Source organism: Branchiostoma lanceolatum, chromosome 6 (genome assembly GCF_035083965.1).
Source record: "Branchiostoma lanceolatum isolate klBraLanc5 chromosome 6, klBraLanc5.hap2, whole genome shotgun sequence".
NCBI classification, from domain to species: domain Eukaryota; kingdom Metazoa; phylum Chordata; class Leptocardii; order Amphioxiformes; family Branchiostomatidae; genus Branchiostoma; species Branchiostoma lanceolatum.
Window position 1 is genome coordinate 15238233 of NC_089727.1, and position 26730 is coordinate 15264962.

Consider the following 26730-nt stretch of genomic DNA (forward strand, 5'->3'; position numbering starts at 1 on the left):
CACTCACACTTACAATGTTCTTCATGGCCCAAGCTATGTCCCAAACGTGGACACACACATACATGGTTGGTGATATGACATGCCCTAACTATACATGATAACTCAGATGCATGGACACTTGTAGAATTTTATTAACGGTTGGTTACATTTGTCAGTAAATTGACTTATAGGTATAGATAGGCTTTTTTGAGGAAAAGAGCTTAGGTATTTTTGATCCACTGTTCATTAGTCGCTATATCAAAACGAGAAACTTGTCAGCAGAGCCCCGGTAATTGTCACAGCAAACACTGCTACCAGGATTACTGCATTTCTGGTGCCCTGTAAAAGAGGAGTTGAAATCATGAGTACACTACGTTTACAGCTGTCAATCAGTTTGAGAATGACAAGGCCTAACAACATCAACTCATTATGGAAGACTGGTGCCCTCCCAGAGAAGTGTCGGTCTTAAGGAACGAGCAAAAAAGTGTATCGAACAGAATATAAGAAAATTTCAGATGGCATAATATACTAGGTATAAACCTACTTTGATTTCTCGAAAGTAGAAAACACTCCACAATGTCCCAACGAGGCTTGGGCCCTACAAACGGAAAGATGCGCGCATGTAAATTTGTTTTTACTCCTTTCAATTATTCAAATACGTCGTAACCACAGACGTAATGTCAACCATGATCTTGCTTTAAACGAACCAAAGCAACATTTCGTCCCTCTTCTGTACACCATATACAAGAGGTTCAAAAGAGCCACATAGTACGTTTATTAGCTCCCCTTGTCCACCAGGACCACGAAAATTTCCGTATTATCTCGAATAAAGTACGCACTTTTTAAACAAAAACAAAAGACACCACAAATCATTGCTAAAGCCATAGTGCGTACTTTATTTGAGGTTATTGTCAGGACAAATTGGAAAAGGACCTCAAACTCAAGTAGGTCCCTGACTCAACATATAACCTGTATCTTGAGCCCGAAGTTTCATACAAGCAGCGGCTAGTTACCGTAGTGATGATGGGGAAACTGACGCTCTCCTGTAGCCTCTGATTGGCCACGAACCAGGCAGCCTGAGCTACGGCCCTCATGGTCCCCGACAGTAGGGCCGGTAGAATGGCTCGCGGGAAAACCGCAGGCTTGTTTCTCGTGTACATGCAGTATAGTATGAAGTATAGCGTAGATGTCGCGTAGATACCACTGAAGTGAGCGAAAACATAATCTAGACCTGAAATACAACACAGAAGACATGATTGACTAAAACGAAACCGTACACATCAATCGGACATTTGTTTCATAATGCCATGTGTAGAATATGTTTACATATTGATTTATTCAATCAAAATATAGTAATCTAAGAAGTTGTAGAATCCTTCTATAAAGTATTTACAAGTTATAACAGTATTATTGGTTTTAAATTAAAAAAGGTAAACGTTACCATTGTCTGTGGCTCCTTCGTAGTGTTGCTGTGCGTAAATAACCGGTACAAAATTAAGACCGTACATGCAGCCAGAAAACATCGCCAGTGTGATTCCCCTGCGGGAAAAGATAATAAGACACACAAGGTTCTTAATACACCTCAGGTCAATGTATGAACATAACCATAAATTCCTAAAGTAAGTACTTTCCATTTTACGTCAGCTACGTATACACTTACGTGATTCTTTTTTTCACAGGAGAAAGTTTGTCCACCCAGGAGTAGTCATCAGATTCTGACGGGGGGACCCTCTCACGTGGACTGTTGACGACTCCCTGGTCATTACAGACGTAACAGTTTTTTTTTTAATTCAGGTCAAGTATATGTTATGTCACACATGTAACGACAAACGTCTACAACAACATTCCCTACTGCATGGTAAAATCATCCATATCAATAAATGACATTGGCAAATAATGTTCGACCACTTGTGGTGCAGTGTGCCGGGAAATTCTCTTTAACGTTTCATTACCACAATCTATCTACTTGTTCAGGTGTATTTGTTAACTCTCTCTTTCTTTGGTCAAATACGATGATATTAATGGAATTACACGTATTCTGTCTTCTTCCAGCAGTGGCTCGTGATCAGTTTCAGGCTTGTCCATGACGTCACTTTTCACAAAGGACAGTATTATCGTCCTAAAAGACAGGTAAAAAGAAGTGATTACAGCACGTGTTTTCTCCATCTACCTTCATGACAAGTTTGGCTATATATCTATAATGATGTGTAGAAAAGGGGCTTCGAATTGAATGTTTGATCATCAGGAAAGATGTGGGTTTCTTGGCAGTTACACATACAAAAGACGTATGATTCAAATGGCAATGTAGTTGATTGTAGCGTTTTGTAACTAAGTCATTTTTCTTACCTGACAATGCCCAGAGCCACCCCGGCATAGTCTAAGGCAGGCCTGGTTAACTTGTCCGGCCGCATCCCGAACCAGCCGAACCTCCCGCTGAACCAGCCCATCAGCAGGTTGGTAGAAGCCCAGAACAGCATGCCCATCCCCAGCCCTATCGTCTTCAGGATCGGCACAACGACTGCATTGCCTGGACACAAATAGCACTGGTAAGTCACCAGCAAAATAACCGTTGCAAAAGAGCATCTGTCTATTTCTCCAGCATATCAACCATGATGAATATCGGTGTGCTGTATATTTTTCAATAGTAAGAAGCAACTTAAACGAGAACAAATACATTAATCCATATGGTATACCTGTACACCACAGAGCTCCTCCAATCATTGAGATGGCGTAGAACTTGGGGAAGCCCTGAATAACGTTCACCACTAGACCAACACACCAAACAGCTGAGCAGAACACCCACTGGAAGAACATGCCTGCATTCGGGGAAAGAAAGGTATCAGCAAAAAAACACGGGTTCTAATTGAAGAAACGCCTCCGATATCTTAATTTGAAAGGAAGAAGTACTTTCGAATGACATAGAGGTACCAGGTACCCTTCAAGCAGAGGTTCTGCTCTGACTTATTTTTGACGTCTTTTTATTAGTTTCTATCGAGATTTGTTTTGTCAGGTTTTATTTTTGTCAACCAGCCAAACCTCTCCCCAAAGACGCAAGCATCAATGTCCTATAAACCTACTCACTTGCTGACAGAATGAAAACCTGACGAAATAGAAAGCCCTATGCAAACGCCTAAAAAGACGTCAAAAACAAGCTTTTGCCGAACCTCTACTTGGAGGGTTAAAGACAGAGGCACCGGTGATGTTATTTCTGGCAGTCTTACCATCTCCCGTCTCCACCCTCTTCACGGGCACCAGAGTGGTCCCAAAGAACACACACGACACGGCTGCTGCAATGAACCCGATGTAGGCCTCGTCTTTGGTGGAGTTACTTGACTCTATGTAAGCAGCGGTGAAGGTACTGTCTGGGGTGGCCGTAGTAGCATTTCCAAGTGACGGTAGTAAGTGTAACGGGACATTCTGAGAGTTTCCATCTGTACGAAAAAAACATTTCAGGAGATCCCATGAGCAAAACATTGTGGTCTTTTTTATGAGCCAAATAAGTCCGAGAAATAAAGTTGTGACTAGTCATTGTTTATGTGTTTTATTACTTGCGTGTAACTGTTCCCATGACCCGCTGCGCAAACGGACAAGTGGACGATCATCGATGATGAGCAAAGTCCAAGTTCCAACAGTCTTGTGCAAGAATCGGTACTTGATGATGTTGTATTAATGACAATTCTATTTTTAGCGAAACAAACTACATCTGGAGCTATCTAAGCAAGCACACTTACTTTCTTTGCCATGACAAGTCGTTGGAAGGACGAAAATGCAGAGATATCCACACAGAGCGAGACTAAAAACAAAGCGCCACTCGTGACCGCCCATGTTTGTATTTACATGTAGGGTTAAAGGCTAAAAGAGGTGATAGTTGTCTGTAGAAGTGTTACTGATTAATAGAGGTCAGCAGCACTCAGAACGGGTCTTTAGAATTATAGTTCATATGAATAAAATGTCGAGGTTTATACATGTTCATATCACGTCCATGAAAGCTATGATAATATGGTAATATTTATCGAGTTACGGCCTGATCTGTGACTTGCTTAAAAGCGTACCTCTCTCTTTCTCCGTGTTACCCATATACTACATTGTCCTGAGCCCTTCCTTTATCGGTAAAAATCTAACAGACACAATTCAATATTACTATGAGGCAAAATCCTAAAGAAGTTTCTTTATTACGCTTCATTTTGTATGTGTATTGCTTGGCTCGTCAGTCCAGTTGCTCATTCCACACCTCGATACCTTTAACCATTATGGAAACTGTGCGCAATACTGCCATTGCTCATTGCCATGTCTTAGTAAGATAGTCCAGTCAGCACAGCACCGGTGATTGTCACAACCATTGCCACCACTAGTACTAGTAAATTCCTTGTGCCCTGAGAACAAGAGGAGGGGGGATAATATAAGAACCAACGCTATACAAGTACAATTCAAAATTATAATAATAGCCAATGTTCATTGAAGTGATAAATGATCAGGATCCCATTGACATGATGTCGTTTGTCTTTTGCTGAGGAACAGATGCTATGCGCATAAGTCGTCTAATGCATCAAAATGGCTGAAAGAAAAATTAATTACGTTATGATATGATATGATAGAATATAGCAATGTATTCAATGAATGATTGACTGCTCTCGCAGCCTGTACTTCTTACGGATACCAAAGATAGCAGATATCTTTAAAGGCTAACCTTAATTTCTCGGAAGTATAAAACACTCCACAACGCCCCGATAAGAGTTGGGCCCTGAAAAGTATATAGACAATGCGTTTAATGATAAAACGTACAATCTATGAAAGATGTCACATGAAAAAACCGCGTTAAAGCAATATCAAAATTGTAATACAAAAAGACACGATCGGCAGTGTAAGAAGACGTGTGCTTTTTCGCATGATGACGGTTGTAAACAAAGAATATACCGACTGACTTGAATTACCATATTACCCCATATAGTAGAATAATGCAACGTTGGAGGGAGCAAATACTATAGATGTTAAGCATTTGCTCCTTCCAACGTTGTATTATTCTACTTACTGTACATCTGCTTTGATTGTTTTATCTGTATTGTATGATTTCATTGATCTTGTTGCGTACTTTGTTACATTGTTAGCATTTTAATTATGTTAAATTGATGTGATCTACTCTCCTTAACTGTATTTGCATTTGACTGTATGATTGTCACACTTTTTAATAAAGAATTGAACGAATTATTTTTAAAAGATGTTAAAAAGGAAGAAGATACCGTTGTAATAATGGGGAAACTGATGCTCTCTTGTAGCCTCTGATTGGCCACAAACCAGGCCGTCTGCGCGACCCCCCACATGGCTCCAGAGAGAAGTGTAGGGAGAATGGCTCTGGGGAACACTTTAGGTTTGTTCTTCATGTACATGGCGTACAGGATGAAATACAGAGTAGATGTAGCATAGATACCGCTATAGTGGGCAAAAACATAGTCCAGCCCTGCAAATGAAGGGAGAGTCAGAGTAAACGTCACATAATCTACAAAAAGATACAGTAATCACTCCATCAATTTAAAATTTCCGGCAATATTTAATTGTCTAACATTCCTGCAATGATATTGAGTCATTGAAGAACACAGATTGCATTACACAATATATATAATGTTTGATGTATTTGTGTACTATTTTTTTGTTGTGGCCTGTACTTAACCCAGTCGGTATATGTGCACAATAAAGGTCTTCATTAATTCATTTATCCTAATAGTGCGACGCAACATAACATTACACAATGCAACACTACACGAGACAAGGCCGTACCATTATCAGTGGCTCCATCGTAGTGCTGTTGTGCGTAAAGGACCGGTGCAAAATTAAGACCGTACATGCAGCCAGCAAATAATGCCATTAAGATGCCCCTGTAGTAATAAGAAACAGTGTATATCTAATACTACAGTATATTGAATGTGCACATGCTTACTATGATCAACTAATCAGGTATTTATATAGTTACTACATTACATAATATCAACAATTAGCAATTATAAAGAGAGGTGGTAGAACATGATATAACGTTACGTGCAAATAAATGCTCAATGACAGAACAAGAAAATATTTACCACTCCGGTAGTATAGTCTATCGATTAGTACACTTAATACATGATGTTTAGGGACTGTATCACAAAACTTACAGTATTCGTTTCTGCACAGGAGAAAGGTTGTCTACCCAAGAGTGATCCGACTCTTCACGTGCAAAGGTGGTGTCCCTTTCATATTTGGTGTTAATAGTGCCCTGGTAGAACGTGGGAAAAACACATGTTCCTTGACACAAACTTCATCATTTTGAAGACAAACTGGTCTATTCGCTAATAGTAGATACATCATGAAAATGTACTATATTTGCCAATTTGAACTTAATGGTTTTAATGATACTAGGTAAGCATTTTGACGAAAAGTTAAAATTGATTTATCCATTTAAAATCAGACAATGTAACATGCAACACCTCTGTTGTTTCCCCTGACAGTAGTGGGGAGCGCTCCGTCACCATCGGTCTGTCCATTACGTCACTTTTCACAAATGAAAACAGGACGAGTCTATTAAAGTGAAGAGAGGAAAAATCAGTGTTGCACCAGATGTATTGTCCGCACCGCAACTCACTTGGACTAAACCGTGTGCTAATTTGGATACCTTTTACATAGAAAGCACTTATGGACAGGGCGTGCTCTTTCCAATCCACAAGGCCATGAGAGCCTACAACCTCATCACTACTATTTCTCCTCAATTTGGATGACGTCACTTGGTCACGTGATTACAGTAGGAAAGCTGCTCATGGAAGTTAGTTATCATTGCTTAGAATAAACTTTGGCTACTGCAGATACGAAAAAATCCATGGTAGCACTTGTCCTTCTCTGTGGTACCACAAACCTGTTTGGCCCATGGACTATAGTCCTCACCTGAGAAAACCTAACGCCACCCCGACATAGTCCAGCGCCGGCCGGGTGAACCTGTCCTGGGGTCTCAGTCCGAACCAGCCGAACCTCCCGCTGAACCAGCCCGTCAGAAGGTTGGCAGAACCCCAGAACAACATGCCCATACCCAGTCCTATCGTCTTCAGGACTGGTACCACGACTACATTTCCTAAAGACGTGAAAAGAGCACATGGATTTAACAATCTTGTATTCCATTGCAGTTGCAAAAGAGAGTTCATGAGTGTCCTAGAGTGTGGAATATTTATTTTTACCTGTACACCATATAAATCCTCCCAGCATAGAGATAGGATAAAACTTGGGGTAACCCTGAATGACGTTCACCACCAGACCTACACACCAGACTGCCGAACAGAACACCCACTGGAAGAACATAGCCTGAGTACCAACCTCCGTAGTGACCGCTGGCTCAAAAGAATTCGCTTGCTAACCACGGAGTCTGACCCTGCGCGTATCCGTAACGGCTGTCTCATTATCACGTAATGAGGGGAATTCGAGCTGCATTCGGTGCCATTTTTCGTTCCAAGGTGTCTCTATTGCCCTGTTCGGGTCCAGTTTTGAAAGAATCGCCATGGCAACAGTTCTTAGAACCTACCCGTTACGAAGAACAGTGTGGCATGGGGAGGGGCTTAGACGAATGGGGCCAATCAGCGAGCTCGTTCAAAATCGGAACGAATATCTGACTAACAGCCGTTACGGATACGCGCAGGGTCAGACTCCGTGGTTAGCAAGCGAATTCTTTTGAGCCAGCGGTCACTACGGAGGTTGGTACTCAGGCTAGGAAGAACATGCCTGCAAATAGAGAAAGGCAATCATTACTGCAATGACAGACTCCCATATTAGACATTGGTTAGGATAAACAAAGTAGCGTTTTTGCTTCCACAAATTTTGATCTTTTTATTCTATTTTGAAATAGTATACATTCTGTCGATTTCTGAAAATAAATTTACATACTGAACGGTAAATAAGTGACAAAAACTCTTACCATCACCCGTATCTATTCTCTTCACGGGTACCAGGTTGGTCCCGAAGAACACACAGGCGACGGTGGCTGCTATGAACCCTATGTACGCTTCGTCCTTGGTAGAGTTACTGGGCTGGAGCGTTACCAGTGGGACTATTGTGGAGGTCACGTTTGGATGCGATGTCGCTGTATCTATCATACTGTCGTCTGTGGAAAGTTATTCACACAAATATTGTTATAGAAAATTTCTACTTAAGGGCTACCTGGCTATCTCATAAGTAATGAAGAAAGTCGAAAGTAAATATCCTACACATTAGTGAAAATAGTATGACATTTCAGAACACTATGGATGAATTCTGATTCACTTACGATGGTCAATAAAGAATTGTGGGAGCATAATGTCATCTGTCTTTCTGTCATGTTTTGCTTCAACCATATGCATGTATTTAAGATAATCAACATTTTCCCGAGTGTCATCAAAGTTAATGCCGGAGTATTCTGTAAACTTAGTTTTGATATGCACTGATTATTTTTACTTTGAACAACACTTAAGATATTATGATCAAAGTCCAGAAGCCATGGACTGACGCGCGCTTTCAGCTCAATTTGCCCACAGTTCCAACATTATTATGTTTCGCCAACGAAACATATTGTTTTTGTCAGGTTTCTTCTTCTTCTCCTTCTTCTTCTCCTGTCAAATCTTCAAATCGCTTCTTCTCTGTCGTCCGTCGACCAAATTAGCTGAAATTTGGTATGGAGGTAGACTACGTGTATACCCCTAGACCCTTTTGAAAATTTGTTGATATAAGTTTTTAAAATGATTTTATCGAGGTTTTTTGGTCATTTTCCGACAAAAGTCGCACATTATGGCCTCCAGTGCCGTGGTGTTCAAACCTAAGGACCTGAAATTTGGTTTAGTTGTGCATTGGATATTTACCCAAAGGACCCCATTATTTTCTTTGGTATACACTACTTCAAAATGATTTATTTTGCAATTTTTTGATGGAATTTTTGGTTATTTTCTCACAACTAGGTCATCTTGTAACATAAGCCCTCCTACACTAATCCCCTGTCTGGGAGTTAAAACCAAGCAGATGTCAGGGGGTACCTGTACTAATGGTATTACAGAAAGTTATATGTACCTTATGTTACATGGTACGGATGTTATATTTCAGATGTAGGTACCTATAGGAACGGTGAATACACCTGACAATAAATTATGCTAATGAGGACCTAATTTGCATCATGTATGCATAAAGTTGTATGTCCCTTACCGTAAAAGCTGCGGATGTCATCTTTCAGATGAAGGTACCTTTAGGAAAGGCGAACACACCTGGCCATAAATTATGCCAATGAGGACCTCATTTGCATGATTTCTGCGTAAACTTGTAATTCCCTTACCGGAAAAGCTGCAGATGTCAGATTTGAGATGTACGTACCGTTAGCAAAGGTGATCACACCTGGCCATGAATTATGCTAATGAGGACCTCATTTGCATAATTCTTGCATAAACTTGTATTTCCCTTACCGTGAAAGCTGCGGATGTCATCTTTAAGATGTAGGTACCGTTACGAAAGGTGAATGCACCTGGCCAAAAATTATGCTAATGAGGACCTCATTTGCATAATTCATGCAGAAACTTGTATTTCCCTTACCGTACAAGCTGCAGATGTCATATTTCAGATGTACGTACCTTTAGGAAAGGTGCACACGCCTGGCCATGACATATGCTAATGAGGACCTCATTTGCATAATTTATGCCTGATGTTGTATTCCCCTTACTGTAAAAGCTGCGGATGTCATCTTGAACATGTAGGTACATGTAGGAAAGGTGAAAGCACCTGGACATAACTTATGCTCATTTGCATAAATTATGCATAAACTTGGATTTGCCCAGGACTTATTTTGGGACAGCCCACTTCTTGCATGAGGAGTATGGGCGAAACATGCTGAATTTGCTCTTAAAGCAAATGACGGCCAGTCTAGTTTGCACACATTTTTGCAACGTTAAATGCTCTTTATACAGACGTTGTAAACAAGCCATACTTACCGTTTTCAGTGCAATCACAAGCGGTAAATGCACAAACGATGAAGAACACGCAGAAGGCAGTTAGCCTACGGTACACAGCCATCGTGACATATGAAGGTATGAATGTTTAACTAGTATTTGCCCTTTGGCTTACGACCCAAATATTTGTTAAGCACCTGTAACTACTGGTATCTGTGTTGTTCAATCGGTATGGCCGCCTTTTATAGAATAACCGATATTTTTAACACTGCAATCTTTGGTTGGTAACTCTAGTATATCTAAAAGTCCTGGCGTTTTAAAAAAAGAACTCTTCTCAGTACTTACACTCACACTTACGAATATAAGTGACGGTGGTCAAATTTTCCCGCCATCTGTCTAATAAAAGGTCAGAGGTGAAAGTTTACAATTCGCAGTGGATGATGGGACTTAGGGGCTGAAGTTGTAACAAGGGTGCTGATTGGTGTACATATATATTACCTCGTAGTAAAATCTGCTATATATCAACAACCATTCCACATAAAATTTCATCTCATGGTCTAAATTTATCTACTTTTCAAAACTCTCATGCCTGAAATCACTCTAGTTGAAGGATTTCACCATTGATCGTGAAAGTTACGTCGCAACGGCCAGCCAATCACAGTGGAGTTAACAAAAGGCTGACACATGTGGATGTCGCAACATATGCGTGAGTTACGGACGAACACATTTTCTCCCAAAAACTAGCATATTGTGCAATTTTCAACGGCATTTTCGCGTCAGATCTTTTACCGTCCCCTTATTTGTACAATATAAATTGTGTACATGTTGAGAAGAGATGGGAAAGAAGAAAGGAAAGAAGACCCAAGACCAGGACATGTGAGTGTAGAGGCGGCCTGAGTGCGCCAAGTTTTCTCCATACATTTTCATGGGGAGGGGGGTAACGTTGAAATCCGTACTGTCGCTTAGATCTGAACTGGAACATGTAAAGAGGAAGTTTTATTCGTCAATATTGGACGGTCTTGACCAGCATTAAGGATTTGTGACACAATGTGACATTTTGCGGAGATTTTTAACCTACTAGTATCTGTGCCTGTGCATATGGCCATAGAACAAAAACACTTTGTGATGCAAAAAATATTCTGTGAAACAATACAGTACTAGGACAATGTAGGAGATCGAGTAGAAAGAAGAAACAGATATTTTGGTCCCATTTTGATTAACCAAAAGTGTATATATTAGTATGACTGCCTAAAATATAAAAGGTACTACATGTAAGTTGTAACTGTGGTGGCACAGTTTTGTGTCTCAGAAAGAGATCCACAACAAAGACCCCGACTAGAGCCAGTATCTCCATTGTGATTATGGGCAAATTCACTCTCACAAGTCACAGTTCTTTTTCCAACACATTTGGGCATATGTTCTTCAGACTTTCATGTATTCAGATTCATCTCCTATTACACCCACCCCCCCCCGTACTATTCCCCAGTGGAATACCCTGCCTGGCACGGTTGTGACGGCTCCCACCATTCAGTCGTTCCGTGCCAGGCTGGAGGCCTGCCCACCTTGGCACGGGACCTCAACCCCCCCCCCCCCCCACTTTGCCCCTGATGGGGCTATATGGGGGTATCTAAATGTAGATGTAGATCTCTGAACATTCTTTCGTCTAACCCTTATAATACAGAGTTGAAGAGAATCATCTACGGTGGATACCACGCAAAGACAGAAGAAAAATGTCTAGACAATGTTTGATGTATAAAATGACTGATCAACTGCTGAATGTAATAACTATGAAGTGTCTATAAGTACCAGCTCTGAAAAAGACAAAAAACAGTCATACCTTCAAGTACCATGTAGTTATCATAAATATCAACCCAGAATTGAGTTGATCAAATATCTGTTTACCGGTACTCTCGTAAAGTGGAACTCGTTGCCACCAAGTAATGTACATAGGAGCATCCTCGTTAGATAGCTTTAAGCAACGCTTACAGTTTGATGTGCAAAGGTTGAGTGTGACTGAGAGGTCGTTCAGTGTAAGAATGCTTAGATGTCACTAGCTGCTGCTGCCGTCTGTTATGCCGAGGACAGTTATCACGGCTAAACAGATACAGATACAGATCTACCTTATAATTAGTAGAGAGAAGGTTAATTGTTTTGTCTCTGCTTCATCCAGCGATGTTGGCGAGGAGGGTCCAGGTGCGAAGGGGGCAGATAACATCGATGACCTGGTGGCAGAGATCGAGGGCTCGGGACCGAAGGCTGCTGGTGGCAAGAAGTCCAAGAAAAAGGGAAAGAAAAAGGATGATGACTGGTAATTTTTGATGACAAAATATGATTTTTAGAAATACAAAATATGATTTATATTCATGTGTGTTGTACTATTACCACCATTATGTTTGAAAGCTCAAGCATTTTCAGATTTTGAGATGTCCATTCTTTTTTTTAAAGCAACTCGTGATCATTCTTCGAAAGAAAGTGAAAAAAGCTTCTACTCCTAAATTCATTTATTGGTAAATCATCTGTACAAAAGAATAACTTACTTTTAAGATGCTTCAGAAGAGTCTGACATACACTCCCCTGTGAGCAGTTGGTTAGTACAATATTGCAATATTGTATTCTACACTCATCCAGGGAGGATGACTTGTTAGATGAGATGGAAGCCCTTTCCATGGGGGTAGAAGGGACTGGAAAACCAGCAGACAAGCCTAAAGAAGCACAGGAAGAAACACAGGAGGAGAAACCTTCAGAAACAGCAGTGCCTAATGGAACAGTACCACAGACTACAGACACGCCTGATGAGGGGGACAAGGTAAGAACGTGTATTCAAGAGATTGCTTGTCATGAGTATTTTACACTGTATTACGTTTTTGTCCGGTAGCATTGCATTTTTGAGTCTGTTAGTCAATAAAAGTGTTAAAAATCATATCCTTGATCATGTAAAGCTAGCTACTGGCTTCTTGTATGTCTTTACATTATATTCCAAACATCTTTTAATGGCTAAGAATGCTTAGATGTCATGATGGTGTTTTTATGTCTCCAGGAAGAAGCAAACGAAACACAAGCAAAGGACACAGAAGAAGCTGAAGATGCAGGTCCCACTGTAAAAACAGCTGCCCAGAAAAAGGCAGAAAAGAAAGAAAGAGAAAGGAAAAAGAAAGAGGAACAGAAGAAGAAAGAAAAGGCCAAAAAGGAAGCAGCTGCTCAGAAGGCTGGAGGAAAGAAGGCAGAAGAGACTGAGAAAACAGAAGAAGGACAGGATGAAGACAAGACTGAGACTTCCATTCCAGAAGATGGTGCTGCTAAGGACGAGGAAGGTTAGCATTCATCTTTGTTTATTACAGCTAAACAGTATTGTAGTTGAGTATAAACGTATACTGTAGTTTTGAATCAACGTGTGTAATTTATCTGAAGATGTGCTTTATCAAGTATAATTGAATAATGCTTGATTAAATGTAAAATAACCATATAAATGATATCATGCCTTAAACTATCAGTCAAGTATGTATCATGCATTTATAAAGAATTATGATTAGGTCTGTGCACTTTTGTTGAAACATGTTTTGTGTTTCTCATCATCAGGAGGAGAGGGAGATGGAGCAGATGAAGGTACTGACAAGAAAAAGAAGAAGAAAAAGAAGAAGGGAGAGAAAGAGGAAAAAGAGGAGAAAAGAAAAGGTACGTAATCTTAAACTGAAGTAAAGAGATACAAAGCATGCTTAGGAATACCAAGTAATGGTTTACATGTAGTCCCAGTGGGACATGGAACTTAAATCACATTTTCTGCTTTCTTTCTAACCAATTTGCAGGTCCCAGCAAGGCCATGGTGAAGGCTATGCAGGAGGCCCTGAAAATAAAACAGGAGGAGGAAGAGAGACTGCAGAGGGAGGAGGAGGAACGGATCCGCAAGCTGGAAGAAGCAGAGGAAGCACGGAGAGAACAGGTAAACTTCTGGTGATGATGTTCCTCCATCGTATGTGATAAGGACATTCCGTCCCTTAATCCTCTCATAGTTCAGTGATGATGAAATGTAGTTGTCAACTGTCACATTGAAAATATAGAGCCATTTGAAAATAAAAACTAGATATGTTTGTTCTGTAAGTAAATATGTCTCAATAAATATGAGCTTACCACAGGTAAAGATGTTGTCAACCATGAGTATGCTTGGTTAACATCATATAGGAAAGACTAGAGAAAGAAAAGAGGGAAAAGAAGAAACAGAAGGAAAAGGAACGTAAGGAACGTCTCAAGAAGGAAGGCAAGCTCCTGACACCGGCACAGAAAATGCAGCGTAAACGTGCCGAGGAAATGTTGGAGGCTATGAGGGCACAAGGTAAGACTATCATACTAGTAGAACATAGTACTAATGGTACATATAGAGATATATTGGGTCTCTGAGATTTGAAACTTCTCAACAAGTGACAAACCATTTATTGTTGCAGAAAAGCGTCTTTTTAACTTAAGGTACCTTCTCCTATCCTCAGGTTTTGACGTTCCCAGTAAGGATGAAATCCAGAAGAAACCAGTCAGATACGGTTCCAAAGGGAAGAACAAGAAGAAGGAGAAAGGTAAGATTTATGATATAAGTGATCGCTGTTGTATTTGTACTTGTAGCATTAAATGTAATAGGTACAATGGGTAGCATTTGAGAGTGGTCTTTGAATGTTGTGAGTAAATTCAGCACTGATTGAACAAAGCATTTTTGTGTAAGCTGTTATTGTATCAGTCGTAATCCTATTGCTTTGAGTTGTATTTGATTTTATGATCATGAAGTTACTAAAAATGTTCTGAAATATTGTCTTCTTGTAGCTACAGTTGAAAACCAGGAGCCCACAGTTTCAACTGAGGAGGCAAAGGAACAAGAGGAAGTAAAGGAGGAGGCAGCAGAGGTAACAGCAGAAGGGGAGGAAGTACAGGAGGAGGAAGAGCAGGCAGCAGAGGGGGAGGAGGAGGAGGAGGAAGAAGAGCTGGATGACTGGGAAGAGATGCTCAGTGATGATGAGGCAAAGAATGGTGGGGTTTTCTGATCTTTTATACAAGTTAAGATTGTCTGGGGCACAGTAGTTTGGAAAGTTCCTCTATTGAATTGTACAAAGAAAAAGTGTGGGGTCGTGTGGCGTAACGGCAGGGTTTTCAGCACAGAACCCAGTGGTCCCGGTTTCGAATCCCCTGATGCCACCGATCTTGTGCCCTTGGGAAAAAGTCGTTTTACATGACTTTCCTCACTCCACCCAAGTGTAAAAACGGGTATATTATGTGTGTGGCAATAGCTACCTGTGTCCCATGTGTATTGTACTGTCGTAATTCTAATAAAATTAAAAAAACTAGACTAATGTTGTGGTTTTCTTGTCTGTTTTTCACAGAGGAAAAATCAGCGGAAAAGGCACAGAAAGAAACAGCAGAAAAAGCACCTAATACAAAGGAAGCAGCACCAGCAGCTGAAAAGGTAAACAAGATGTCAACATATTGGTGTTTTCAGCTCCTACAAGTGTATGTATTTGTTGTTGTTTGATACCCAATCATAATGTGTGGAATTCCTTATCCAACTATTCTACATAACCATCTTTGTCGCAGGAGAAACAAGCTGTTGAAGTGAAAAGACAGGAAAGCAAGGAAGCTGAAGAAGAGGAGGAGGAGGAGGAAGAAGATGATGATGAAGAAGAGGAAGAATCAGAGTCGGAATCAGTGTCAGGAAGTGAAGAAGACCTCTGGGAAGCTTCTTTAAGTCCCAGAGAGGTGGCAGAGGCCAGAATACAGGTGGGAAACCTTACTGTAGTATCCCTTTGTTATGTTTAGGATCTTATTCTGTGGAGTAAGCTCAAATGGTATGCTTAGATTATAGATCGGTCACTGGAAAAAAGCTGGTTTTGTTAAACTTGAGGGAATTAAGTGTTGGTCACAAAGATATGTTTGAAAATGTACATACGTGTATCATACTCTAGCATATAGGTTCGGCTTCTTGGTAATGCTTCTGTGTTTATTACAGAAAAGAAAAGAGCAGGCAGACAAGAACAAGACCACTGACCACCTGCGCTCTCCTGTGGTGGTTGTTCTGGGACATGTGGACACGGGGAAAACTAAGATCTTAGACAAGGTGGGATATTATATACTTGGTTTGTGTTCTGTTACATTAGATGTGTGCAATATGTGAATGTGCTAATGCTTCTTCTACTTCTTTATAATACATGTACTTGTGACTCTCTTAACGACCCCTGCTGGGGTAATGCTGTTCCTTTAGAGATTTCAGACCAGATTAAGCTGAACTTGTGTACGTGTATAACAGCGTGTATAACATTATAAGTCCATCGGTGGGCAGTAACCAGTACTACATCAAGAATTCTAAACATTTCGTAAATAAGATCAGCGAGTTAACCGTTGGTGAGGACGAAGAAATGGTGTCGTATGACGTCACTGCACTCTTCACAAGTACCCCCATTCAAGAATCAATTGACGTCATTAAGGAACGACTAAAGAATGACGAGACTCTCTCTGAAATGACAAACCTCAACGTAACACAGGTGGTAGAACTACTACACTTTTGTCTCACCACGACATACTTTATCTTCAATGGTACTTACTACCAACAAATGGAAGGTGCCGCGATGGGGTCGCCTGTATCCCCCATAGTGGCAAACCTTTTCATGGAGCACTTTGAGGAAGTGGCGATTTCAACCGCACCTAATCCTCCCAAATTCTGGGGTCGTTTCGTTGATGACACGTTTGTGATTCAGAGGAGGGATAAGATAGAGGAATTCACTACGCACATTAACAATATTAACAGTGCCATCAAGTTCACGATTGAAAGGGAGACGGAAGGCAAGTTACCGATGCTGGACACTATGATCCACCGAAGGCCTGATGGCACACTCTATGCCACTGTCTATCGGAAACCAACACATACAGACTTATATCTGAACTTCGCAAGTCATCACCCACTCCAGCACAAAATAGGTGTAGTGCAAACCCTTACCGATCGAGCCAATGTGATCGTCACAGAGGAAAGTGACAAGACCCTGGAAATCGAACACATACACAATGCACTGTCAACATGTGGCTATCCAGACTGGTTGTTCCATGTAAGCAAAGAAAGGCGAAGCAAGAGAACTCCGGCCAACCAGACAAGAGTGATGCGTAGGGGGACGGTCAGTATTCCGTACATCAAGGGCATATCTGAAACACTCATGAGACTGTACAGAAGTAAAGGCATACAGTGTCAGTTCAAACCCATCAACACCATCAGACATAATCTTGTCGCACCTAAAGACAAGATTAAGAAGCTGGAACGCAGTGGAACAGTTTACCACATTCCTTGTGCAGACTGCCCTGCAACATACGTAGGGGAGTCGGAGAGACCACTGAGCGCCCGTCTACAGGAACACAAGAGACCCATGGGCCAGCTACATGTATGTGTCATCACCTGTGGTGCAACACGTCGCTAAGCAGAAGCACAAGATAGACTGGGACAATGTGAAAGTGCTGGATCAGGACTCCGACTGGTTTTCTAGAGGTGTTCGGGAGGCGATCCAAATCCGCAGACAACGCAGTACCTTAAACAGGGACAGGGGGCGTCACTATCTCAAGCCTGTATATGACTGTCTCTTGTCACGTGATAATCAACATCAAGTCACGTGACAAGAGAACTCCAAGACGAGATCTGACTTTATTACCGGGTTGACGAAGAGACAGAGAATTCGTCTCGAAAGCTCCCCAGAGCAACCTTTTTTTATGTTGTTTGTAATGCTTAAATGTTTGTCAAAAATATAACTGCGGTGTTTGTGTTTTGGTTCCAGATCAGACACACCCATGTGCAGGACGGGGAGGCAGGGGGGATCACACAGCAGATCGGAGCCACAATGGTGCCTGTTGAGGCTATCAGGGAACAGGCCAAGATGGTCAGGAAGGTAACAAAGACACTCTTCATCACTAAACATTCAGAGCAGTTCTGTCTCCTGCTTTAGTTTTTTTCTTCCCCCTCATTGTTTGGGAGCCTATGATGTTGATTTTCCTTGTTAAATCTGTCATTCTAAGCTTACAAAAATAGATTTTTATAAGTTTCATGTCATTGAGTTCAGTTAACGTCCTAAGACAGAAGGACAGGTCCTGGAGATAGTTCTGATTCAGAGTCATTCTGTAAATTAGTTATGATGTTCTCTAATAATATACTTTGTAACATGTTTAATGCTACTGATTGTGACCAATCATAGGTTAGGATACAAAATGTACATGGAGTAGGAAAAAAACAGGATTGACATTAAAGACAGTATTTTTTTTTCTAGTTCTCAGATCTCAACATCAAGCTCCCTGGGCTGTTGATCATCGACACACCTGGCCACGAGTCCTTCAGGTGAGACACCTGTCTGATCATACCTGAACTGCAAGTTGACCCACATGGATAGAGAGTTGACTCAAGCATATAAAAATGTACAAGCTACATTCAGTTCTTGATTGACAGAAGATACACATGTATTTAGTTATAGAAGCTATAGCTGGTAGAAATCATATGCCGCACAATTGATTATTTATATGTTATGATCCAATTGTTACACAAGTGAAGAGATGTAACATTAGAGTATGTGATTGTTGTTACCCAGTAACCTGAGGTCCCGTGGTTCGTCCCTGTGTGACATCGCCATCCTGGTGGTGGACATCATGCACGGACTGGAGCCACAGACAATCGAGTCTCTCAACCTACTCAAGGCCAGGAAGACTCCTTTTGTTATAGCTTTGAACAAGGTAGGCCTTTTCTCTATACTTATATTGATATTTGGCAGGAAATGGGGTACACTGTATCTCATTAAACATGTACATTCTCATGTAGATGATAAAATTTTGTATATCTACATCTTGTGAACAGTTGTGAAGCATACTTTTTTCCGCCTTACTTCTATACTAATATTGATATTCGGCATGAATGGAGGCATCTTTTTAGACGTCTTGCTCTTAACAGTTGTGAGATTTACTTTTTTCTTTTCCCTTTTTTCCGCCCCTGCATAGATTGACCGTCTGTACGAGTGGAAGCCCAGCCCAAACACCGACGTTCGTGACACGATAAAAAAACAGAAGAGAAACACTAAGGATGAGTTTGATGAGAGGGTGAAAGTTGCTGTCACAGAGTTTGCAGAACAGGTCAGTTTTCAGCACGACTTTATATATATATCCTGTAAATTTCATGACTGGAAGTGCAAAATCCCCAGAGATGACCACGTAAGAGATGGATTAACAACATAAGGGAAAACTTTCACCTCCTCAACAGACATGTACACAGTGTTAATCCAAGGATAGAAGCACTTGGTTGTCTGCCATCAAGCACATCTAACCCTCGTGAGAAGGGGAACAACAGACTATAAACTTTGTCGTGAGTGAGTGCATAGAAGTAGATTGTTCTGTGTTGTGTTCTGTTTTTATGTTTTTCCTTGTGTACCTCCACAGAGTATGAATGTGGCACTGTTCTATGAGAACAAAGATGCCAAAACCTTTGTGTCCATGGTGCCGACATCAGCACACTCCGGAGATGGCATGGGCAATCTGATGGGCCTGATCGTGGAGCTGTCCCAGACTCTACTGGCCAAGAGGCTGGCCTTCAGTGAGAGCCTACAGTGTACAACACTAGAGGTAATGCCTGGGACCATTTATGACTGCCACCTAGTGATTTACTAATGCACTGCAGCAAACTCATTCAAGGGGGGCAAGTGTATTTACAGTTAGCAATCAGTCTCTTTCACACAGATCACATTAAGAATGCTGTTGGAACACAAGAAAAGAACAATTAAGATGGTTGACCAAGGTTGCTAGCATTTTGTTCTATAACAATTATTAACATGCTGTGGTGAACAAAAGCCAAAGATCTAAGCACAATTGCTAAGATAGGCTACAGAGTGTTTTCATAGTATTCCTGTTCAGTGACTATCAATGGCTTACAGCTGCCAAGCCTCTTAAGAATGTAGGAGTCTTAAAAGCTTGGAGGCCATTTTGACCGACCACGCTGTCCAGGAGACCATTCCAAGTTCTGATTACTACGCGTATGAATGTCCTGCCTGTTGAATGTGTCCTTAAGACAGGTTCAGTTAGAGCATGTTTTGGCATAGCTTGGCTACATCTTTCTGTGAACTTCTTGCCTATATTACACAAACATAGAACAAAAGAAACAGCATATTGACAAAATGAGTACTTCAATTCTGCTTTTTCTGTGCCTTAGGTGAAACAGATCACGGGTCTGGGTACAACGATAGACGTGATCCTGGTGAACGGAAGGTTACACGAGGGGGAGACGATAGTCGTGGCAGGACAGGAGGGCCCGATTGTCACCCAGATCAGAAGTCTGCTCATGCCACAGCCACTCAAGGAGCTCAGAGTCAAGGTAACACTGGGTTTTACTTTGTGGTAGTCACTGACGAAAGACAGTCGATACTGTCTGAAACGTCTGACTGTTTCAAAATCTTATCCAGTTGCTTGAGTAATTATTTTTGGCGTTTACTTTGTGGTATTATTATTATTATATGTAGTTTGACACGATTTTGTTGTTAACTGTTACGGACTTCCTTCGGAAACTTTCAGATAAGATACCGATTGAGCTCACCAGTTAGTTAAAACAGATAATCAGTATACAATACTGTAAATTCCTTTACTTTTGCCTTTACTTTTGCAATGGTTTTATGTCGTGTTAGGAGGAAAAAGGAGATTTTAGCTGTGTTTTGAATTTGCGGTTGAAGCAGTCATGCAAGGCAGACATAATCGTGGCATCATGAATTTGAGGTGGAGAGATTGCCACAAAAGTTAGCATAAAAGTTACGGCGAAATTTTCAGGATTTACAGTGCAAAGTACAGCGTATATTCTCAACTGTGTTCTTCTCTGACATGAATATTCCGTTACAGAATAAGTATGAGACCCACAAGGAGATTATCGGTGCCCAGGGAGTGAAAGTTCTGGCTAAAGACTTGGACAGGGCCTTGGCAGGGACTCCACTCATGGTGGCTTACAAGGAAGACGAAGTGGACATTTGTAGGGTGTGTACATGACATACATTGTACATGTATTATCATAAAAACATTGCAAATTCAAGTTGTAAAAATGTTCAAAATTAAGGGTTCACCATTGCAATATTTTACTGGCTTTGTGTATTAGGGAAAGGGGTTTCACCAAACTGAAGGGCTTTAGGTAACCTTCAAGCCTCTTTGAATGGAGGGTGTTTGATTTACTACATAACATAGCTGGTAGAAGGAGAAAGTTAAGAATCGACCTTAAGCAATTCCAAGTTTCATTGACAATGCTTTAATTGTTAAGGCTACTTGCCTTCCAAGCATCTAAAGAGACAACACTACTCAGCAAATGAAACGGTCATTTGAGTATCTTTCATGCGTCCCATGTTGCCCTGTAGGAAGAGGTCGCCCGTATCCTGAAGCAGACCCTGGAGACCATCCGTGTGCAGGAGAGGGGCGTGTACGTACAGGCCTCCACACTCGGGTCGCTGGAAGCACTTCTGGAGTTCCTCAAGACTTCTAAAATTCCAGTAAGTACTGGAAACACAGTTGACCTCCTGGTTCCAATTAGTTGGTAACTGGGAGACCCCGGTACAAATCCTGGGATAAGACATCTTGTTTGAGGCTGCACCCGTCTTTTGGAAGGGACGTAAAATGGGAATGTCATGTTCGAAGAGTTGTCTTTGAGGAGGTGCCTCAAATACGTTAAAGGGGAAGGGCTAGTAACCCCTCCCTGTAAAGATATACCCTGTAACAGAAACAGCAAGGAAACTTTAAACTGTAAAACTTTGTCACAATAAGAAAATTCAAGAAACTATTTCATTTACTCTGAATATTTCTCTTAAAGAAGTGTTGACAAAAGAAATGAGTGTTTGCACAGTCTCGCTGATTGGCAAGTTAATGGATTGATGTGTGGTTTATCAACAGTTTGCAGGAATCAACATTGGACCAGTCCACAAGAGAGATGTGATGAAGGCCTCCGTTATGTTGGAGCATGACAGTCAGTAAGTCAACAAGCATTTATACAGAATACAATGTAGTAATGAATTAAGATAATGAGTACAGTGATAGGATAGCTATTCTGAGTGAAGTACTAACTTAACGATCTAGATCTACTTCTGATGGGTTTGATTTCTTCGTTGGAGGAGGATGAATAATTAAGAAAAAAATTGTGCGAATCTTTGATAGAAAACAATGTCGAACCCTTTTTCTCAGATATGCAGCGATCCTAGCATTTGATGTACTCTTTGTTGGAGGAAGTGGAAGACAAATATATTGTGCGAATCTTTGATAGAAAACAGTGTCTTAAGTTTAACACTTTTTCTGTCAGATATGCAGTGATCCTGGCGTTTGATGTGCGTGTGGAACGTGACGCACAAGAGCTGGCGGACAACCTCGGAATCCGCGTCTTCACCGCGGACATCATCTACCACCTGTTCGACAGCTTCATGAAGTACAGGGATGACATGAAGAAACAAAAACAGGTCAAACTACACTTTTGTTACAGACAACCTTTGTAGCTCAATCTTTGCTAGAATAATAATTTAATATGACAAAAATAGGATGCAACATTATAACGGAAAAGCAATTTAAAAACGGAAAATGCTCAATCATTTTGACATGCTCTACCCAATTGAATTTATGTTTCTAGGACATATCATATGGTAATTGATATGCAGAAAGCATAAACAAGTCTCTTGGGAATAGTTCAATTAGATGCAATTATATAAAATTATACTATAAATCTATAAAGTTGAATAAGCATTAAATAGGATTATATATAACACTCTAAACCACCATAAGCCATTATATATGATTATTGTTCAAGACCACTGTGGGCTTTTGGTTTGTCTTCACTTGAAAGTTCATCTGTGTTGGTAGAAGTCATTCTGAATGGAGTTTAACTGTAGATGCCAACACAAAAATTTGACTTACCCAAATTTTCGACTGATCAGCTCCAGTCTTTGTCAAGGAGTGGTTTGTCTGACGTTTTTTTTCTGTTGTATACAGGAGGAATTACGCCATGTTGCCATTTTCCCGTGCAAGCTGCGTATCCTGCCAAACTGTGTCTTTAACTCCAGGGACCCCATAGTTGTAGGTGTGAACGTTGAAGCCGGTGTCGTCAGACAGGGTAGCCTCATCTGTGTCAAGAAAGATGACAAGGTAAGATTATAATTTATAGAATCTCTGTCATAGTACATTTGTGACTGACACAGTCTACACATGCTAATTTGTGACTGACACAGTCTACAAATGGTAGAAAAAAAATAGTTTCACAATCTTATACAGTTCATAATAATATGTTTCCTACTAGGGGTGCGCACATTCTTACCAATTTGTCTATTAATTCATGATTCCACTGTCACGCATGTGCCAATTGTTGTTTTCTTTTGTGCAAGCTGGAGGGCTCTTTCAAATCTGATTTTACCCTTTGTGGTGACTTAAGCTTGCAACTGACATTTCATTTAAGAAAAACATTGTTGTAAAGACAAAGGCACAACTAACTTTCAAATTGTTTGTACAGGTTCTTGACCTGGGTGTGGTTACAAGTCTAGAGGTGAACCACAAACAGGTAGACATGGCCAGGAAAGGCTCCGAAGTCTGTGTCAAAATAGAGAACCCTCCTGGAGATACACCCAAATTGTTCGGCCGACACTTCGACGAAACAGATGTTCTCCTTAGCAAGGTAAGTCTAATGAGGCTAGTTGATGGAATACGAGGCATTTCCATGTAGTTAGTTTATATGTTTATGTGTAGGCTTTATCACGTACAAGTACAGACTGTACTGTACTTTAGACCTCGTTCATACCAGGCTTTGTAAATCTGGATTCATGCAGGTACAGGATTGATCCTGATTCGGCGGATCCAGCTTACCCCACTCCGAGCCAGATTTTGACTGTTAATACCAGAATTTGCAAAACGGTATCTATCCCCATGCATGGGTGAATTCAGACTTACAAAGCCTGGTATGAACAGGGTCTTAGTCATTTCTTTAGGGCATTTAGAAAAACTGCCAAGAGACACCTATGCATTCCACTATTCAAATAATGCATTATCTTCTCTTGTGGCTCACCTTTCATTTCTCTCCACTTACAGATAAGTAGAGAAGGCATCGATGCCATCAAGGATTGGTTCCGAGAGGACATGACCAAGACAGACTGGCAGCTCATGATAGAGCTGAAGAAAATATTCCAGATCATGTAGCTTGCCTTGTCGCCCCTCGTCTGCTGCTCAGGATGGTACAGCACAGTCACAGGGTGCACCGTGCCATGCACACATCCTTGTCATCTAGGCACCACTCAACTTTGTTTTATCCTCTTCAAGGTGAAAGGGCAGAGAATTACGCATATTTGTCACACAGACAGCTAATTGTTGTGTGTATACAGAGATGCAAGAGTTTCTTCCACTTTAACCTTCTCCCTTCTGCCTAACTCTGTAACCAATAGTGGGTGGGTGCCAAACGGTTACTTCAGTGTGCTAGAGGTTAAAACAAAGGAAAAAGATTGGCTAGAGTGAGATTTGAACAGGGGGACATTATGGCCACATTAGCAACTGTATCTCCACACCATTGTGTACACCTTTCAACAGAACTACATGTCCAGTACAGTATTCATGTTGTGAACATTAAGTTCCAATTGCATTGTAGTATACCAAAAGATCTGCTACTTTATTGACAGCATTAAGTGTATTTGCCACTTACATTTATTTCACATTTCCCTTGTGTTAGTCTGTGATAGAAAGAGGATTGGATTGATATCATTTGCTACATGCCAGTATAATGGAAACCTTCTCAATGCTTGCAAACTTTGAGGAGGAACTTTTCCCCTTGCTGTTTCACAAAAGATCTGAAGCTTTGATGTTTTACAGCGTCAATCAACAACCTTGGTGTGGACCAAAAGTCTCAACTGAAAGTCATGATGTAGGGTGTTTATAAAGGCAGGCATCATTGTCAATATCTCACAGTAATTAGGGAAAGTTATGAACATTATACTGTCCTGGGAAGCACAGGTCATTAAAGCTGCACTACATGTGTATGAAAAAAAAAAATCAAAATTGCTAACTTTTGTGACATCATTCTTTTTGCAGTTTGATGATTGTTGACATTCTAAGTCAAAATAAGAAGTTTTCTGCCATTTCTATTGATGGAAGGTTGTAGCTATTTTCCTTCATTTATAAGTATACATGTCCTTTTCTTTCTCAGGCAATTTCATTCCAAGGTGCTCAGAATATGCCTGGTATTGCCTTTAGATTTTCTACTGTCATTTCAAACATCCAACAAGCCTTGCTGCACTGCAGTGAAAGAAATGAATGGATGTCATAGCTGAAAAGAGTAGCTAGTGCTAGGACTTTATGGGAGGATTGTAATTGGTTGTCTGGCAAGTTAAAGCCAGTGAAATCTATTGTCAATGGCTTCTCTGACAACCACAAATCCTTGGTGTATTTTCAAACGTGTGGTTAGCTTTCCTATTGTCTATTGAAGAATGGGCTTTGCAGTAATTTTTGTCCTTTCTTGAATAGGAGAAAAAAGGTTCCATTGTAGTTAGTGCAGCCTTCAAAGTGCCAATGGTTGTGTGTGGACGCTGTTTCCATTAAAAAGAAGATAGTTAAGAAGAATGCTATTATCTAGAATCTCTCATTTTGGCGGCTTGTACCTTTGCTTTGCTGTAAGGTTGAAAAAAGGCAATTCTCTGTCATTGGTAAAATCCTCTTACAAACCTTCACTGTAAGACTTAGTGTACAGTGCTTGTGGATATGCCTCCAAAGAGAGTCATATCTCTTTGTGACTGGAATGCCATGGGTCAGACCTCTATCAGTGTACATGTATCCCATTATGAACAAGCTTGTACCTGAAGCTACATTACTGCTGAGTAAGAAGCTTACAGTGTTAATGGATGTAATCTTTAATCTCTGCTGCAAAAGGGCTGCCATGTTGCTGGTTTGGGGGCTATAAAGATATCAATTTTGCTACATCATTTGTAATGAAATTTTGACACAAACCCATTCAACACAAATCTTTCCCGTCCAAATCTTTATTCAACAAGTTTTGGGGATGTTTCTTTGCTAATGGCTCCACAAAACCGATCATGAAATTACATGTACGTAATAAAAACATGTGAAGGTGAAGGTACTAAGTACATGTACCGTTCTGCTGGACATACTGGATGATTCACTTCACTACACTTGTTTAGTGTCTATGGTACATTTTAGTTACAACCGTTTCAAATGGCTGACCAAACAACATGTAAAAACATGTGAATAGCCATGCTGCGCTGCTGTATAGCTTTGTCTGGTCACCTGTATGCTTTATGAATTACAGGAAACAATAAACACAGAAAAAGCTTTAAAAGACTTTCTTTCTCTCGTAATATTCTTGCAGCAGATGGTAGATAATACAAATATCAACCTTTGTTTATATCTCTCTCAGTTTATGAAATGAGGAACAGAAAGTCCAGACAAAACTAGTTAACTATGATGAATTAAAAAGTCATGGGAGAGTTATGAAGGATTCGAATTCTCTCGTAATCTTTGAGACCAACTTATGAACTAGAGCATGACCGTAAGATTGAAATGTGAGAACTAGAAACCACAAGGTGGGGGGGGGGGCATATAGATTTTGCAAGGCAACTCTAATGCGACGAACCCTATGTTAGCAAAAATTGTTACTCTTACGGTACATACCCACAGTTTCTCTCCCCACCATATATATTTTGATAACCCCTGGGGTTTTACTGAAATGTGTACGTTTAAAAGTGGGTTAGGTATGCCCCCACATTCATTATATTTCTTATCTAAAAACTGATATAATAAAGGGTGTTCGATGGTTCCTCCTACTTCCTTGAAATGAGAAGGTTGAACCAGCCGCTTCACA

At 40.7% G+C, this 26730-nt stretch overlaps 3 protein-coding genes across 4 annotated transcripts; 1 reads left to right on the top strand and 2 right to left on the bottom strand.

Moving 5' to 3' along the window:
• Positions 1-113: 113 nt before the first annotated feature.
• On the bottom strand, positions 114-4056 carry LOC136437259 (transmembrane protein 144-like). Its single transcript, XM_066431740.1, has 10 exons — positions 4032-4056; positions 3201-3410; positions 2673-2795; positions 2326-2506; positions 2011-2098; positions 1640-1734; positions 1421-1518; positions 993-1210; positions 524-577; positions 114-318 (listed from the first exon to the last, which is right to left on the bottom strand). The coding sequence occupies exons 1-10, from the start codon at positions 4054-4056 to the stop codon at positions 238-240; spliced, it is 1173 nt and encodes a 390-aa protein (XP_066287837.1). The 3' UTR covers positions 114-237.
• Positions 4057-4238: 182 nt separating this feature from the next.
• On the bottom strand, positions 4239-10037 carry LOC136436804 (transmembrane protein 144-like). The gene is made up of 10 exons (XM_066431132.1): positions 9933-10037; positions 7878-8089; positions 7173-7296; positions 6886-7069; positions 6435-6525; positions 6123-6223; positions 5752-5849; positions 5217-5434; positions 4667-4720; positions 4239-4352 (listed from the first exon to the last, which is right to left on the bottom strand). The coding sequence occupies exons 1-10, from the start codon at positions 10012-10014 to the stop codon at positions 4272-4274; spliced, it is 1245 nt and encodes a 414-aa protein (XP_066287229.1). The 5' UTR covers positions 10015-10037; the 3' UTR covers positions 4239-4271.
• A 484-nt stretch (positions 10038-10521) lies between these two features.
• LOC136436805 (eukaryotic translation initiation factor 5B-like) lies at positions 10522-24921 on the top strand. Of its 2 annotated transcripts, none has more exons than XM_066431134.1 (25): positions 10522-10766; positions 12061-12198; positions 12519-12696; positions 12928-13201; positions 13467-13562; positions 13694-13827; positions 14067-14217; positions 14369-14452; positions 14700-14897; positions 15248-15330; positions 15459-15641; positions 15871-15978; positions 17675-17785; positions 18161-18228; positions 18476-18617; positions 18879-19010; positions 19314-19496; positions 20080-20241; positions 20757-20888; positions 21260-21391; positions 21789-21865; positions 22192-22345; positions 22872-23024; positions 23386-23547; positions 23958-24921. In XM_066431134.1, exons 1-25 carry the CDS (start codon positions 10726-10728, stop codon positions 24063-24065), a joined length of 3384 nt encoding a protein of 1127 aa, XP_066287231.1. In that variant the 5' UTR covers positions 10522-10725; the 3' UTR covers positions 24066-24921. The 2 variants fall into 2 exon arrangements, with proteins under 2 accessions (XP_066287231.1, XP_066287230.1); XM_066431133.1 differs by having other exon boundaries at positions 10523-10766; positions 14694-14897.
• Positions 24922-26730: the final 1809 nt, after the last annotated feature.

Bases quoted from the DNA above. Each gene is read 5' to 3' on its own strand.
- LOC136436804 (XM_066431132.1), bottom strand. From the start codon at position 10,014: ATGGCTGTGTACCGTAGGCTAACTGCCTTCTGCGTGTTCTTCATCGTT. The intron at 6,526-6,885 runs GTGAGGACTATA...TCACTTTAATAG, and splicing joins GTGGCGTTAGGTTTTCTCAG to ACTCGTCCTGTTTTCATTTG. The intron at 6,224-6,434 runs GTGTTGCATGTT...ACGTTCTACCAG, and splicing joins TGTCAGGGGAAACAACAGAG to GGCACTATTAACACCAAATA.
- LOC136436805 (XM_066431133.1), top strand. From the start codon at position 10,726: ATGGGAAAGAAGAAAGGAAAGAAGACCCAAGACCAGGACAT. The intron at 12,199-12,518 runs GTAATTTTTGAT...ACACTCATCCAG, and splicing joins AAGAAAAAGGATGATGACTG to GGAGGATGACTTGTTAGATG. The intron at 17,786-18,160 runs GTAACAAAGACA...TTTTTTTTCTAG, and splicing joins AGGCCAAGATGGTCAGGAAG to TTCTCAGATCTCAACATCAA.
- LOC136437259 (XM_066431740.1), bottom strand. From the start codon at position 4,056: ATGGGTAACACGGAGAAAGAGAGAG. The intron at 578-992 runs GTAACTAGCCGC...TTCCGTTTGTAG, and splicing joins GTTTCCCCATCATCACTACG to GGCCCAAGCCTCGTTGGGAC. The intron at 319-523 runs GTAGGTTTATAC...CCTCTTTTACAG, and splicing joins TCTACTTTCGAGAAATCAAA to GGCACCAGAAATGCAGTAAT.